At 43.6% G+C, this 11,903-nt stretch overlaps 1 protein-coding gene across 1 annotated transcript in view; it reads right to left on the minus strand.

Moving 5' to 3' along the window:
- Positions 1-1,411, minus strand: part of FAM133B (family with sequence similarity 133 member B) — a 37,724-nt gene extending 36,313 nt beyond the window's left edge. The window contains exon 1 of the mRNA XM_073629635.1: positions 1,262-1,411. Within this exon, the coding sequence (XP_073485736.1) occupies positions 1,262-1,285 (24 nt within the window). The 5' untranslated portion in view covers positions 1,286-1,411. The remainder of the gene's footprint in view (positions 1-1,261) is intronic.
- Between the last annotated feature and the right edge of the window lie 10,492 nt (positions 1,412-11,903).

Below are 11,903 nucleotides of genomic sequence, written 5' to 3' on the forward strand. Positions count from 1 at the left end.
TTGGCATTCATGGTTCCCTCAATGAACTATAGCTCCCCAGTGCCGCAACCTCAGACCATGACACTCCCACCACCATGCAAGACACACTTGTCTTTGTCCTCCTCACCTGGTTGCCGCCACACACGCTTGACACCATCTGAACCAAATAAGTTTATCTTGGTCTCATCAGACCACAGGACATGGTTCCAGTAATCCATGTCTTTAGTCTGATTGTCTTCAGCAAAATGTTTAAAGTTTTTATTCTTGTGCATCATCTTTAGAAGAGGTTTCCTTCTGGGATGACAGTCATGCAGACCAATTTGATGCAGTGTGCGACGTATGGTCTGAGCACTGACAGGCTGACCCCCCCACCCCTTCAACCTCTGCAGTAAGGATGAGCTCCGGCGCGTTCACAAACAGCACACGTAGAACTCGCCAGGAAGTCGGCACTGCGGAGCGCTAATCACAGGCAGTGAGACATTGTCGTGATGTGTGTCTGCAGAGATCGGGAAATGTCTCACTGCCTGTGATTAGCGCTCCGCAGTGCCGACTTCCTGGCGAGTTCTACATGTGCTGTTTGTGAACACGCCGGAGCTCATCCTTAGTGACCAGTATGAGAGAGTGAGAGCGATAACACCAAATTTAACACACCTGCTCCACATTCATACCCGAGACCTTGTAACACTAAAAAGTCACATGACAACAGGGAGGGAAAATGGCTAATTGGGCCCAATTTGGACATTTTCACTTAGGGGTGTACTCACTTTTGTTGCCAACGGTTTAGACATTAATGGCTGTGTGTTGAGCTATTTTGAGGGGACAGCAAATTTACACTGTTATACAAGCTGTACACTCACTACTTTACATTGTAGAAAAGTGTCATTTCTTCCGTGTTGTCACATGAAAAGATATAATAAAATATTTACAGAAATGTGAGGGGTGTACTTACTTTTGTATGAGGTGTTCTGGTCCCGGACATGGACTGTCTCCTCTAGAACTAGTAATATATGATGTGTGCTGAGAAGACAGACATGTATATGGGATGAGACAGTCCCTGTCTGCCCGGGACCAGCACACCTCAGCCCATGATGACGTCCCATTGAAGTGTACAGATCAGTGTCCCCCATAGTGACCCCTCATCGGTTCTCTATCACCATGGTGACGGATAATGGCGGTGATAGGACATCTTCCTATGTACAGCACAGTCTCTTCTCTGTCACTGGGCTCCAGATATATATATATAATATACATTCTCCAGCACGACCCCGGGATCTGTACTCACCACCCGGTTGTCGCGCTTCCCCATGATGCTCTGCGCTCTCCCGGTCGCACTCCCGGGGAGAAGCCCTCAGCGGCCTCTCAGAGCGAGCACACTATAGAGAGGAGTGCTGAGAGAGAGCGGCTCCGGAGCTGAGAGCTCCCCCTGCTGGAGAGAAGCCCAGCGCGCCACCTCTAGGCATGCTAGGACATCGGCGCGTGAATACCTGGGATCTATTGTAACCAATCAGAACGCGTCTTGTGTGGGGCGGACTTCAGCTCAATGAATTCTAATTGGTTTCTGTAACTGAGCGACATAAATAAATAAATGGAAATATTAAAATTTTAAAGTCCAGGCTGGAATGAATAACGTTTACAGCGAGGTGTGCTTTGTATGTAGTACTAAAACCTGGTGTACTTCATCAGAGACATGCATACCTCCCAACTTTCTGAGATGGGAATGAGGGACACCTATCAGCAAAAGTATGCAGGCATAGGACACGCCCCTTGTCACGCCCCCTTAAAGGAGAATTATACAAAAAAACAAGATTGCTTAAACACACAGGTGCTTTTTTTTTACCACTACTATTCCTTTATATTGGCTTTTGGAATTTACAAATGCAGCCATTTAGAGATCAGATGAAAGGTTTAGCACTGGGAAACACTTTTTGATAGATAAAAAGTGTATTTTATATATATCTATATACAGGGTTGCCAACCTCCCGCAGCATTTTTTTTGCTGGCAAAACATGGAAAATTTACTGGCGGAGCACATTTTTTACTGGCAACCTGAGAAATTACAGAACTCCTATTGAAAACTAACACAATGAATATTTGAATAGTATAAACATGGTATGGAAACACTGACAATACCTATAACAAAGTCATTTCCTTGATTAACCACTTCCCTACCCGGCCATAGTAATATGACGTCCGCAGATAGGATCTCCCATCCTGGGTGGACGTCATATGACGGCCTGGGCTTCCCGGCCATCTAGGGGGCGCGCGCGATGTCAGCCGGGCACCCGCGATTGCCCGTTAACCGGGCCGGACCGTGGATCTGTGTGTCTAAACACACAGATCCACGTCCTGTCAGTTGAGAGGAGACCGATCTGTGTTCCCAGCATAGGCGTGCGCACAGGGTGTGCCGGGTGTGCCTGGGCACACCCTAATCACCCCATGTGCATTAGCATTATCCAAGGGTGGCACCAGGTGGGTGGTTGGGGTGCCGGTGGACAGTGTAAATGCCCCTATTATATTAAAGGCTAGGTTCAACTAGGAACACATTACACCTATACTTAGGATGTAAGGTAATATGCTCCCAATCAACTGTCTCCCACCATCAGAGCCTCCTCCCTGTGACAGCAGGTGGCGTTCATGTGTGTTTGAGCTTTGGGGTGCACACCCTAATGCAGTAGGCTGCGCACACCTATGGTTCCCAGTACAGAGGAACACTGATCGGTCTCCTCCCCTTGTACGTCCCCGCCCCCTACAGTTAGAATCACTCCCTTAGGAAATATATTTAACCCCTTGTGTCCCCCTAGTGGTTAACCCCTTCACTGCCTGTCACATTTATACAGTAATCAATGCAATTTTATAGCATTGATCGCTGTATAAATGTGAATGGTCCCAAAAACTGTGTCAAAAGTGTCCAATGTGTCCACCATAATGTCGCAGTCATGAAAAAAAATCGCGATCGCCGCTATTACTAGTAGAAAAAATAAATAAATAATTTTTTTTTAAAAATGCCATAAATCTATCCCGTATTTTGTAGACGCTTTAACTTTTGCGCAAACCAATCAATATACGCTTATTGCGATTTTTTTTACCAAAAATATGTAGAAGAATACGTATCAGCCGAAACTGAGGAAAAAATTTGTTTTTTTTTTTAAAAATTGGGATATTTATTATAGCAACAAGTAAAAAATATTGTGTTGTTTTCAAAATTGTCGCTCTTCTTTTGTTTATAGCACAAAAAATAAAAACCGCAGAGGTGATCAAATACCACCAAAAGAAAGCTCTATTTGTAGGGAAAAAAGGACGTCAATTTTGTTTGGGAACAACATCGCACGACCGCGCAATTGTCGTTTAAAGTGCGACAGCGCTGAAAACTAAAAATTGGTCTGGGAAGGAAGGGGGTGAAAATGCCCGGTATTGAACCGAATAACACTTAAAAAGTCAATACAGCATGAAATGATCAGCCCCTGATATTTACTGGCAGTTGTTAAAAAAAATCACAGATTTTTACAAACTGTCAGTAAATTTACTGGCGGTTGGCAACCCTGTCTATATAGATCAGACCAAAATGAGGGACAAATGAGGAGGAATGAGGGACAGAGGGGCATTGCTAAAAATCAGGGACAGTCACTCCAAATCAGGGACAGTTGGGAGCTATGGACACATCTGTATAGGGTCAGGTAGAAGAGAGGGATTGGAACCCCTGTGAGGTTTTTAATGCTGTCTGTGTCCACGCTTAGGGGGTTCATCCTCTATATTTGTCCTGTTTACTGTAACCCCAAAGGGTGGAGCTGGCACTGCTGCACTTCTTTCTTCTGCCACTAGGTGGCCAGGTATCTGGTGGCATTAGATAAGAGAAGGGGCAATACAAGGTCAGATTATGGGTATATGGGGTATCCCAGCCAATGGGCAGGGGTTTTCTTGGGTCCCTTGGCCTGCTGGGAGAACCTATATATTCAGGTGGAGTCAGGTGATCGTGGGTTCTGTGCCACCTTGATGGCTGTCTGGGTGGATTTGTGTTGTATTGCCCCGGGCTGCTAAGCTGGAGATTGGGACTATCCCGGGCACATCTGGCTGCTAGGCTGTCTGAGGGCCTATCCAGAAGCAAGAGAGCAGCGTAGGGTTGGGATTGCGACTTGCAGTCCAACCAGAAGTGACGGTTCTGCCGGCCGGGGAACCAGTTGTGGTCGGAGGTAGAGGGGAAGCTGTCGCCACTAAGGGACTATCCACCTCATTACTAGGGACCACCGTGAGTCACTGAAGCAAGTACCAGAGCAGTATTCTCACCAACCGGGGACGGTGAAGAATCGGGAAACTTCAGTGGGTATCAAGTCAGGGACCCAGCCAGCGGAGGTGATGCTTGCAGAGCAGCCTTGTGTGTTAAGCCAGGGACCGAGCAGGCCAGTGGGGGTGAAGCTTGAGGGGTATCTTGAGTACCAAGCTATGGACCCAGCGGAGAGGCGACGGTGACGCTTGAAGAAGATGCTTAGCTCAAGGGATTCTGTGGTAGAGAATCATCTAGTCTAGTGAGAGAGCTGGGAGCTCAGTGAGCTGAAGAACTACAAGAAGTGGTGGTAGTGGAAGTGAAGGAACTGTTACACTTTGCGTTAGGAACTGTTAAAGACTGTTGCCATAGGAGACATTATTCCTGCACATGCAGATGTGGCATCTCGCTGGATGCCTTTCCCTGCATGGCTGTCCTCCTATTGAAGTCTCGGAGTCTGCCAATTAATCTTGCAACTACCTAAGAGTGTCCTGCCCCTAACCCTCTTTCTCAAAGTTCTATTAAGATAAATAAAAATCTCTTTTGCATTCAAGAAGTGTCTGGCGCCCAGTGACTTTAACTACTTTGCACCCACTATGCCTCACAACCCACCATATACAGAAGGATGTCAGCTATCTCTGGCCCTGGAGGTTCTCATTAGACCAAGGGAGGCCTGGGACCTTGCTACAGTAGTGTCAGTGGCAGCCCATCCATTACGGGCGCCACCCCCCCCATCCATGCTTCCGGCCCCCTGATCTTCATCAGGGGGCCTGAGGCTCTAATTGGCTACAAAAAAGGATGGGCTTGGGGCACAGAACACTGCGCTCCGAGCCCACCCAGTTGTGAGACAGTAGAGAATAAATATTCACTATTGCCACACTGATCCTCCTCCTGGCCAATCAGGAAGCAGGTCTTGAGACCCATCACCGGATTAGCTGAAAGGAAAGGCGATACTATTGGATGTCTAGGAGGAAGAGAGAGGAGATGCACGGCAGAAGTCGCCATGATGGAGAAGAGGACAAAGAAGCCGCTGCCCTCCACCTGCCACTGCCATATGGGGTAAGTGCCGGACCAACCGGCCGACAGGGGGCAGGGGGATAAGGGCAGGGGTGCCGTCGGTCGTCTGGGGGGGGTTGTTTGCCGCCCCCCCCAAAAAAAACACCAGCCACCACTGGGTAGTGTAAATATCCCCTAAACGTGCACTGTTTAGGGGATATTTACATTACATGCAGCCAGTGACATCACTGACGCATGCGCTCTGAAGGAAAGGCCACCCGTACCGTTCCTTTCTGAGCCCTGTGAGGGGAATGGTGGTTCCCGCCCACATGCGCCCGATAGACGTCACCGCGGCTCCAGCCAGTCATACAGCCAGAGCCCGCGAACCCGGAAGCAAGAGGGTTGAGGATGGAAGCGGCTGCAGCGATGTCATCGAGGTGCTGAAACAGCTTCGTTCTAAGGTAAGTTTCACATTATGACGTTACCTTACAAACGCTTTAAGACTGAACAAAGAACAAAAAGAAGTAAAAACAATTTCAAAAAAATGCAAATTGCAATTGCTTATTGCTTTAAGCGGTTCCAGACCGGTTCACGCAGATATACTGCGGCACAATGGCTCTCCTGGGTGAAATCCCGTATGGGTACGTCCTTCCCTTTTTCGGCCACCATTGGGGGACCCCGATGCGCGTGGCTGGCGGGCACAATCGCCACTGGCCATGCGCGATCGCGTACACGAGCACCAGCACGGGGATTCGTGTGTGTAAACACTCAGATCCCTGTGCTGTCAGTGGAGAGGAGACATGTCGTTTGTTCCTGCTAAGTAGGAACAGCAATATGTCTCCTCTCCTACTCAGTCCTCTCCCCATACAGTTAGAGCACACTAAGTGCCGGTTCACACAGGGGCGACTTGTCAGGCGACCTAGCCGCCTGACAAGTCGACTCCCGTTCTGTACAATGGAACCGTTCTAATAGGAGCGACGCAAGTCGCTCCGACTTAGAAAAAGGTTCCTGTACTACTTTGGGGGTGACTTGAGACGACTTGCATAGACTTCTATACAGAAGTCGTTTTGCAAGTCTCCGTGGAAGTCGTGTGCAGGTCGCCTCGGTGAGACGACCTGCAAGTCGTGCCGCCTCTGTGTGAACCGGGGCTAAGGGAACACACATTTAATCCCTTGATCGCCCCCTAGTGTTAACCCCTTCACTACCAGTGACATTTACACAGTAATCAGTGCATTTTTATAACACTGATTGCTGTATAAATGTCAATGGTCCCAAAAATGTGTCAAAAGTGTCCGATCTGTCTGTCGCAGTACCGCTAAAAATCACAGATCGCCGCCATTACTAGTAAAAAAAAAATAAATAATAAAAATGCCATACATCTTTACCATAGTTTGTAGACATTATAACTTTTGCACAAAAAAATCAATACGTTTATTGCGATTATTTTTTTTTACCAAAAATATGTAGAAGAATATATATCGGCTTAAACTGATGAAGAAATGTTTTTTTTTTTTAATTTTGGGGATATTTATTATAGCAAAAAGTAAAAAATATAGTTTTTTTTTTTCAAAATTGGTGGTCTTTTTTTGTTTATAGCGCAAAAAATAAAAACCGCAGAGGTGATCAAACAGCACCAAAAGAAAGCTCTATTTGTGGGAAAAAAAGGATGCAAATTTCGTTGGTTACAGCATTGCATGACCGCGCAATTGTTAGTTAAAATGACGCAGTACCAAATTGTAAAAAGTACTCTGGTCAGGAAAGGGGTAAAATCTTCCGGGGCAGAAGTGGTTAACATACCATTTATTTAGGGTTCAGCGTGCGTTACTTTTCCAATAACACATATGTGCTGGCATGCAGCGTGAATGTATGCGGAGGAACGCTGTTATAATGCATGGCAGTGCTCAATTTTTTAAAGTTATCTTTAAGGAGTTGTTCACACCACAGAGCGCTTTATTGTGTGCATAACTTACGTGTGCATCATTAGTACATACAGCCCCCTCCTGCTTGTCCCTTCCTGTGATCTCAGAGCCCCAGTGCAGGCACCAGACACATGGGGGGGATTCATAAAAAATATGTCAAACATAAGTTCTATCCAACCTGGTGCTCATAGCAACCAATCATCTCTGATTGGCTGAGACAAATTTAGTCTCAGACACTTTTCATTGGTCCCCTCTCCCCCATTGTCTGTACTGGGAAGTCTCTCTTCTGTTGTCTCCATCATCAGGAGTGTCATCTGTCAGTGAGATTGTCATCATCTGTACATCAATATTCTCCTCCTTGGTGAGAGCAATAAAATTACACATAAAAAAGTGTAAAGAAAAAAAAAATGAAATAAATGTAATAAAAAATGTTTCTCCGCTTTCCGACTGTATACTGTATATATACGGCGGCTCCCCTGGGCGGGATCTGTACACGATTCTGTGCTTCCGGATCTGGGGCATGCACGTGCGCTGCTGCCGGCGACCCGCTCCGGCTGTGATTGGATACAGCAGGAGCCAATACGGACCCGACGATCGTTCTCGGGAGAGACAGAGCGGCGGTCTTCCGATGTAAACAAGGCCGATCGCCGTTCTGTGACAAGGGAAGGTTGTGATCCTGTGTCTCTGCTAAGCAGGAACACCGATCTCTGTCTTCCCCGCAGTACAAGCCCCTCCCCCCCCACAGTTAGTAATCACTCCCTAGGAACACATATAACCCTTTGATCTCCCCTGGTGTTAACCCCTTCCCTGCCGGAGATATTAGTACAGTGACAGTGCACATTTTTAGCACCGATAAATGTATTGATCCCCAAAAAAGTGTCAGTCAGGGGTTAATTTACTAAAGCTAGAGAGTGCAAAATGAGTCACAATTCTGTATAGTAATCAATCGGCTTCCAAGTTTTATTGCCAAAGCTTCATTGAAGGAGCTGATGTTTTGCCCTCTCTAGCTTTAGTAAATAAACCCCTTAGCCTAGGTTTCCACTATTGCGACCTGAAAGTCGCGCGATATTGCCCGAATTTTTCCAAATTTATGGATTCATTGGAAATAACGAATTTCGATCATAATGAATGATCCGAAAAATGAAAAGAAAATCCCCAAAAAAACTAATAAAAAAAAAAATTTCGGCCGTGCACATGTCTACTTGCGGCGTCATTATTTGTTAAATGTACAAAGAACCTGCCTAGAAAAGACTCGCTTTGTCGCACAACAAATGCAGCAAATCACACAAACCGGAACGTGGCAAAATGGTCCAGGAGCTACTCTGTCCTGCAAAACAAAATTGGTATAATATTGCTTTTGTTTGCCTTAAAATAAATTTTTTCGAATAATATGCGTTTGATAAATAACTGCAAATATCGTGTGACATAGAAAATTACAAATGCTGTTTTTTTATTCTGCAGAGCCTCTGCTTTCAGGAAATATATACTTTTTGGGGGGTTTACAGTCATTTCTGCTCATTTTAATGTGCAAAATACATTTTATAAAAAAGGGGTTAAACAGTTGTTTACCAGACTGGCTGCAGATTTGAATTTTTGTCAGTTGGTGCTAAAAATAGAACAGCCAATCAGCCCATCCAGCTGGTGCAGCTGTGTGAATTCAGTCTACAGACAGGAAGAAAATTATTTTATTATGAAATGGATACATAAAAACACGGAGAAAGTGGATGTCAAATGAACAAAAATGTCCCCTATTTAGTTTATTGGTGAAATAATTGATAAATAAACCCACATAGAAGACTCAATCAATGTATTTGAGCTGTGGCTCAGAAATGTTGCTGTGGCTGGTCATGTGACCTCATTTGCATACGGCACCTGTGATGTCATAGTGTAGCTCCTCCCCTTTTGCTGATATAACTGCCACACACAGCACCTGCAGCTCACTTGCTTCGTGTATTCTGACCGAGCAGGATGCGATCTCGATCTCTCTGCAGTGTTGTGAGTTCCATGGGAACAATGACACGATTTATGAGAATGAAAGGTTACAAAGCGAAGAATCTTCTGAAGGACAACAAAGAAGAATCTGTTGTATTGCTAAATGTGCGCCCTTTACCAGGGGAGCACCAGGCAAATCCACCGCCCCAAACTACCGCCCCTAAAAGGGGAGGAGGCAGGGCTATTGGGCAGAGGGTCAGGGCTGCCATAGGTAGAATCTGGCCCTGCCAACGCCCCAAAATCCCAGAAGATGACGTTCATAGTAAGTGATATATTAGAGAATTATAATCCAAGGTCACATGATGGATGTTATATATATAAAAATATAATCCAGTATATAGGGTGAGGTGCAGAAATAAGCCACAGTACAATATATATATATATAAATCTATCTAAAAATCTATCTATCTATCTATCTATCTATCTATCTATCTATCTATCTATCTATCTATAAAGATATATACTGTATATGCATATATATATTATTTATCAATTCATGTAATTATTATTTAATAAGTACTGTTTTAAATATAACTTTTTTTTTTTTTTTTTGAAAATAACTACTTTTTTTCAATTATGTCTATCTATCTATCTATCTATCTATCTATCTATCTATCTATCTATCTATCTATCTATCTATCTATCTATCTATCTAGCTATCTATCTATATGTATATATATATATATATAATTTTTATATATAAAACAGTACTTATTAATTAATAATTACATGAATTGATAAATAATATATATGTATATACAGTATATATCTTTATATATATATATATATATATATATATATATATATATATATATAATTAATAACAAATTAAAAATGTTACAAAGACAAATGTTATATATATAAAAAAAATCTATCTAAAAAATCTATCAATATATATCTATATCTATACATATCTATAAATATATTTATAGATATTTTTTTCTATCTATCTATCTCTCTCTCTCTATCTATCTATCTATCTATCTATCTATCTATCTATCTATCTATCTATCTATCTATCTATCTATCTATCTATCTATCTATCAGTACTTATTAGTAAATAATTACATTCATTGATAATTACTAATCATAATGCTTTAATATGTAGACAGACAGATACTGTATTTATATATTGGGGGGGGGGTCACCTCCATATACACATAGTGGGGTCACCTCTATATATACACATAGTGGGGTCACTGGATGGAGGAGAGAAGGGGAGGAGTTAGAACCCATCGGGTCCCCATTAGGTAGCTCCACCCTCTCTAATAGTCCTGATCACCACTGTCACCAGGATAGAAAGTGATGGAAGATCTACCAGAACAGGAACAGAGGGGAAATCTTCTAATGGGGACTCAGCTTTTACTGTCTAGGAGGGGGCTGGGCTCACTTTGGGGAGATTTCTTCTCACTTTTGTCTAGAACGGAAAATAAAGGGAAATCTCTCCATTGGGACACAAATGACAATAAAAAAACTGGCAGGGGTTCTACCATTCCCTTCTCCACCCAAAATGGGGAGCAAGTTTTGGCTTTAGGATTTCCTTTAGGGAAATATTTGTCACAATATACATTATAAAATATACATCACAACAGTGGTATATACAGTATATGCAGTATATACTGGAAGTAGGCTCAGACATGGTTTCAACAGGACAATTTAGGCCACGCCCCAATAATTTGCGCCATATTTTGTAGCCACATCCACATCTATTGTTAGTACATTTGGCACCATGTCTCACTGTATACAGTTTATTTAAGACGATACGTCATTATGAACATGTTGGCGGTAGAGCAGCGGTTTCTTTATGTTCGGGAGGTGATCCTGCCCCTTCCTGTATTCGGTTTTTAAAAAAAAATTAAATTTCAAGTGGGATTTTGTATTAAAATTCTGTGCTCCAACTGTGATCAAAGCATACTGGCATGATCCTATTGACCTCAAACTTGGGATGATCAAATCCATCCAAGGCTGCAGCATCTGTACCACCCTCTCTGGCTGCCATGGTAGGATTTACTGTAGGTGGGCTGCCAGAGGTGGTAAAATTGCAGATCAACCTCTTTTTTTGATAGGGACCCAGCAGTGTTAAGTGGTTTGACTTTGCCCTCTAACTGCCTCTTTTGCTGGACAGCTTGGTCTGATAAAAGAACTTGAAAATAACAGACTTACAGGCAGGATCACCAGGCAATAAAGCTGTGTTATTTGGGGGGGGGGGGGGGGGCGCGACCCAGTAAAACAAGAACGCGATACCAGTGACAGACTACATCATAGATGTCATTTTTTATTTTGCCCAGAGTTCCACTTTAAGAATGGGAATTCAGGGGGAAGTGCTGTTAGACATACACTTGTTCTGACATAGAAAGCCAGGCACTGAGAATGGACCCCCCCCGCGGGAAACATGTAACACCAGATTATTTCCATAACACTCATTCATGACACTCACTTATATATGACGGTCCATCTAAATGTGCACAGATTCCGTGTAAGATCGATCAATGATGTGTAAAGAGCAAGAATAAAAATGACTGTTTACTTCTCTCTCTAGGACAAAACGATGAACGTCTTAATGTCAGACAGCCTTACATCCGGGTTCCATACATCAGTAAGGCTGAACTGGATAAAATGATGGAGGACAAACAAACACAAACAACTCCATCAACAAATGATGACCAGAAGACTGTACAGGCCTCAACTATGGAGGACAAAAACATACAAGTCACTCCATCCACTGATGAGGACCAGAAGACTGTACAGACTGTGTCTAT

The sequence above is a fragment of the Aquarana catesbeiana genome, linkage group LG05, assembly GCF_042186555.1.
Source record: "Aquarana catesbeiana isolate 2022-GZ linkage group LG05, ASM4218655v1, whole genome shotgun sequence".
NCBI classification, from domain to species: Eukaryota; Metazoa; Chordata; class Amphibia; order Anura; family Ranidae; genus Aquarana; species Aquarana catesbeiana.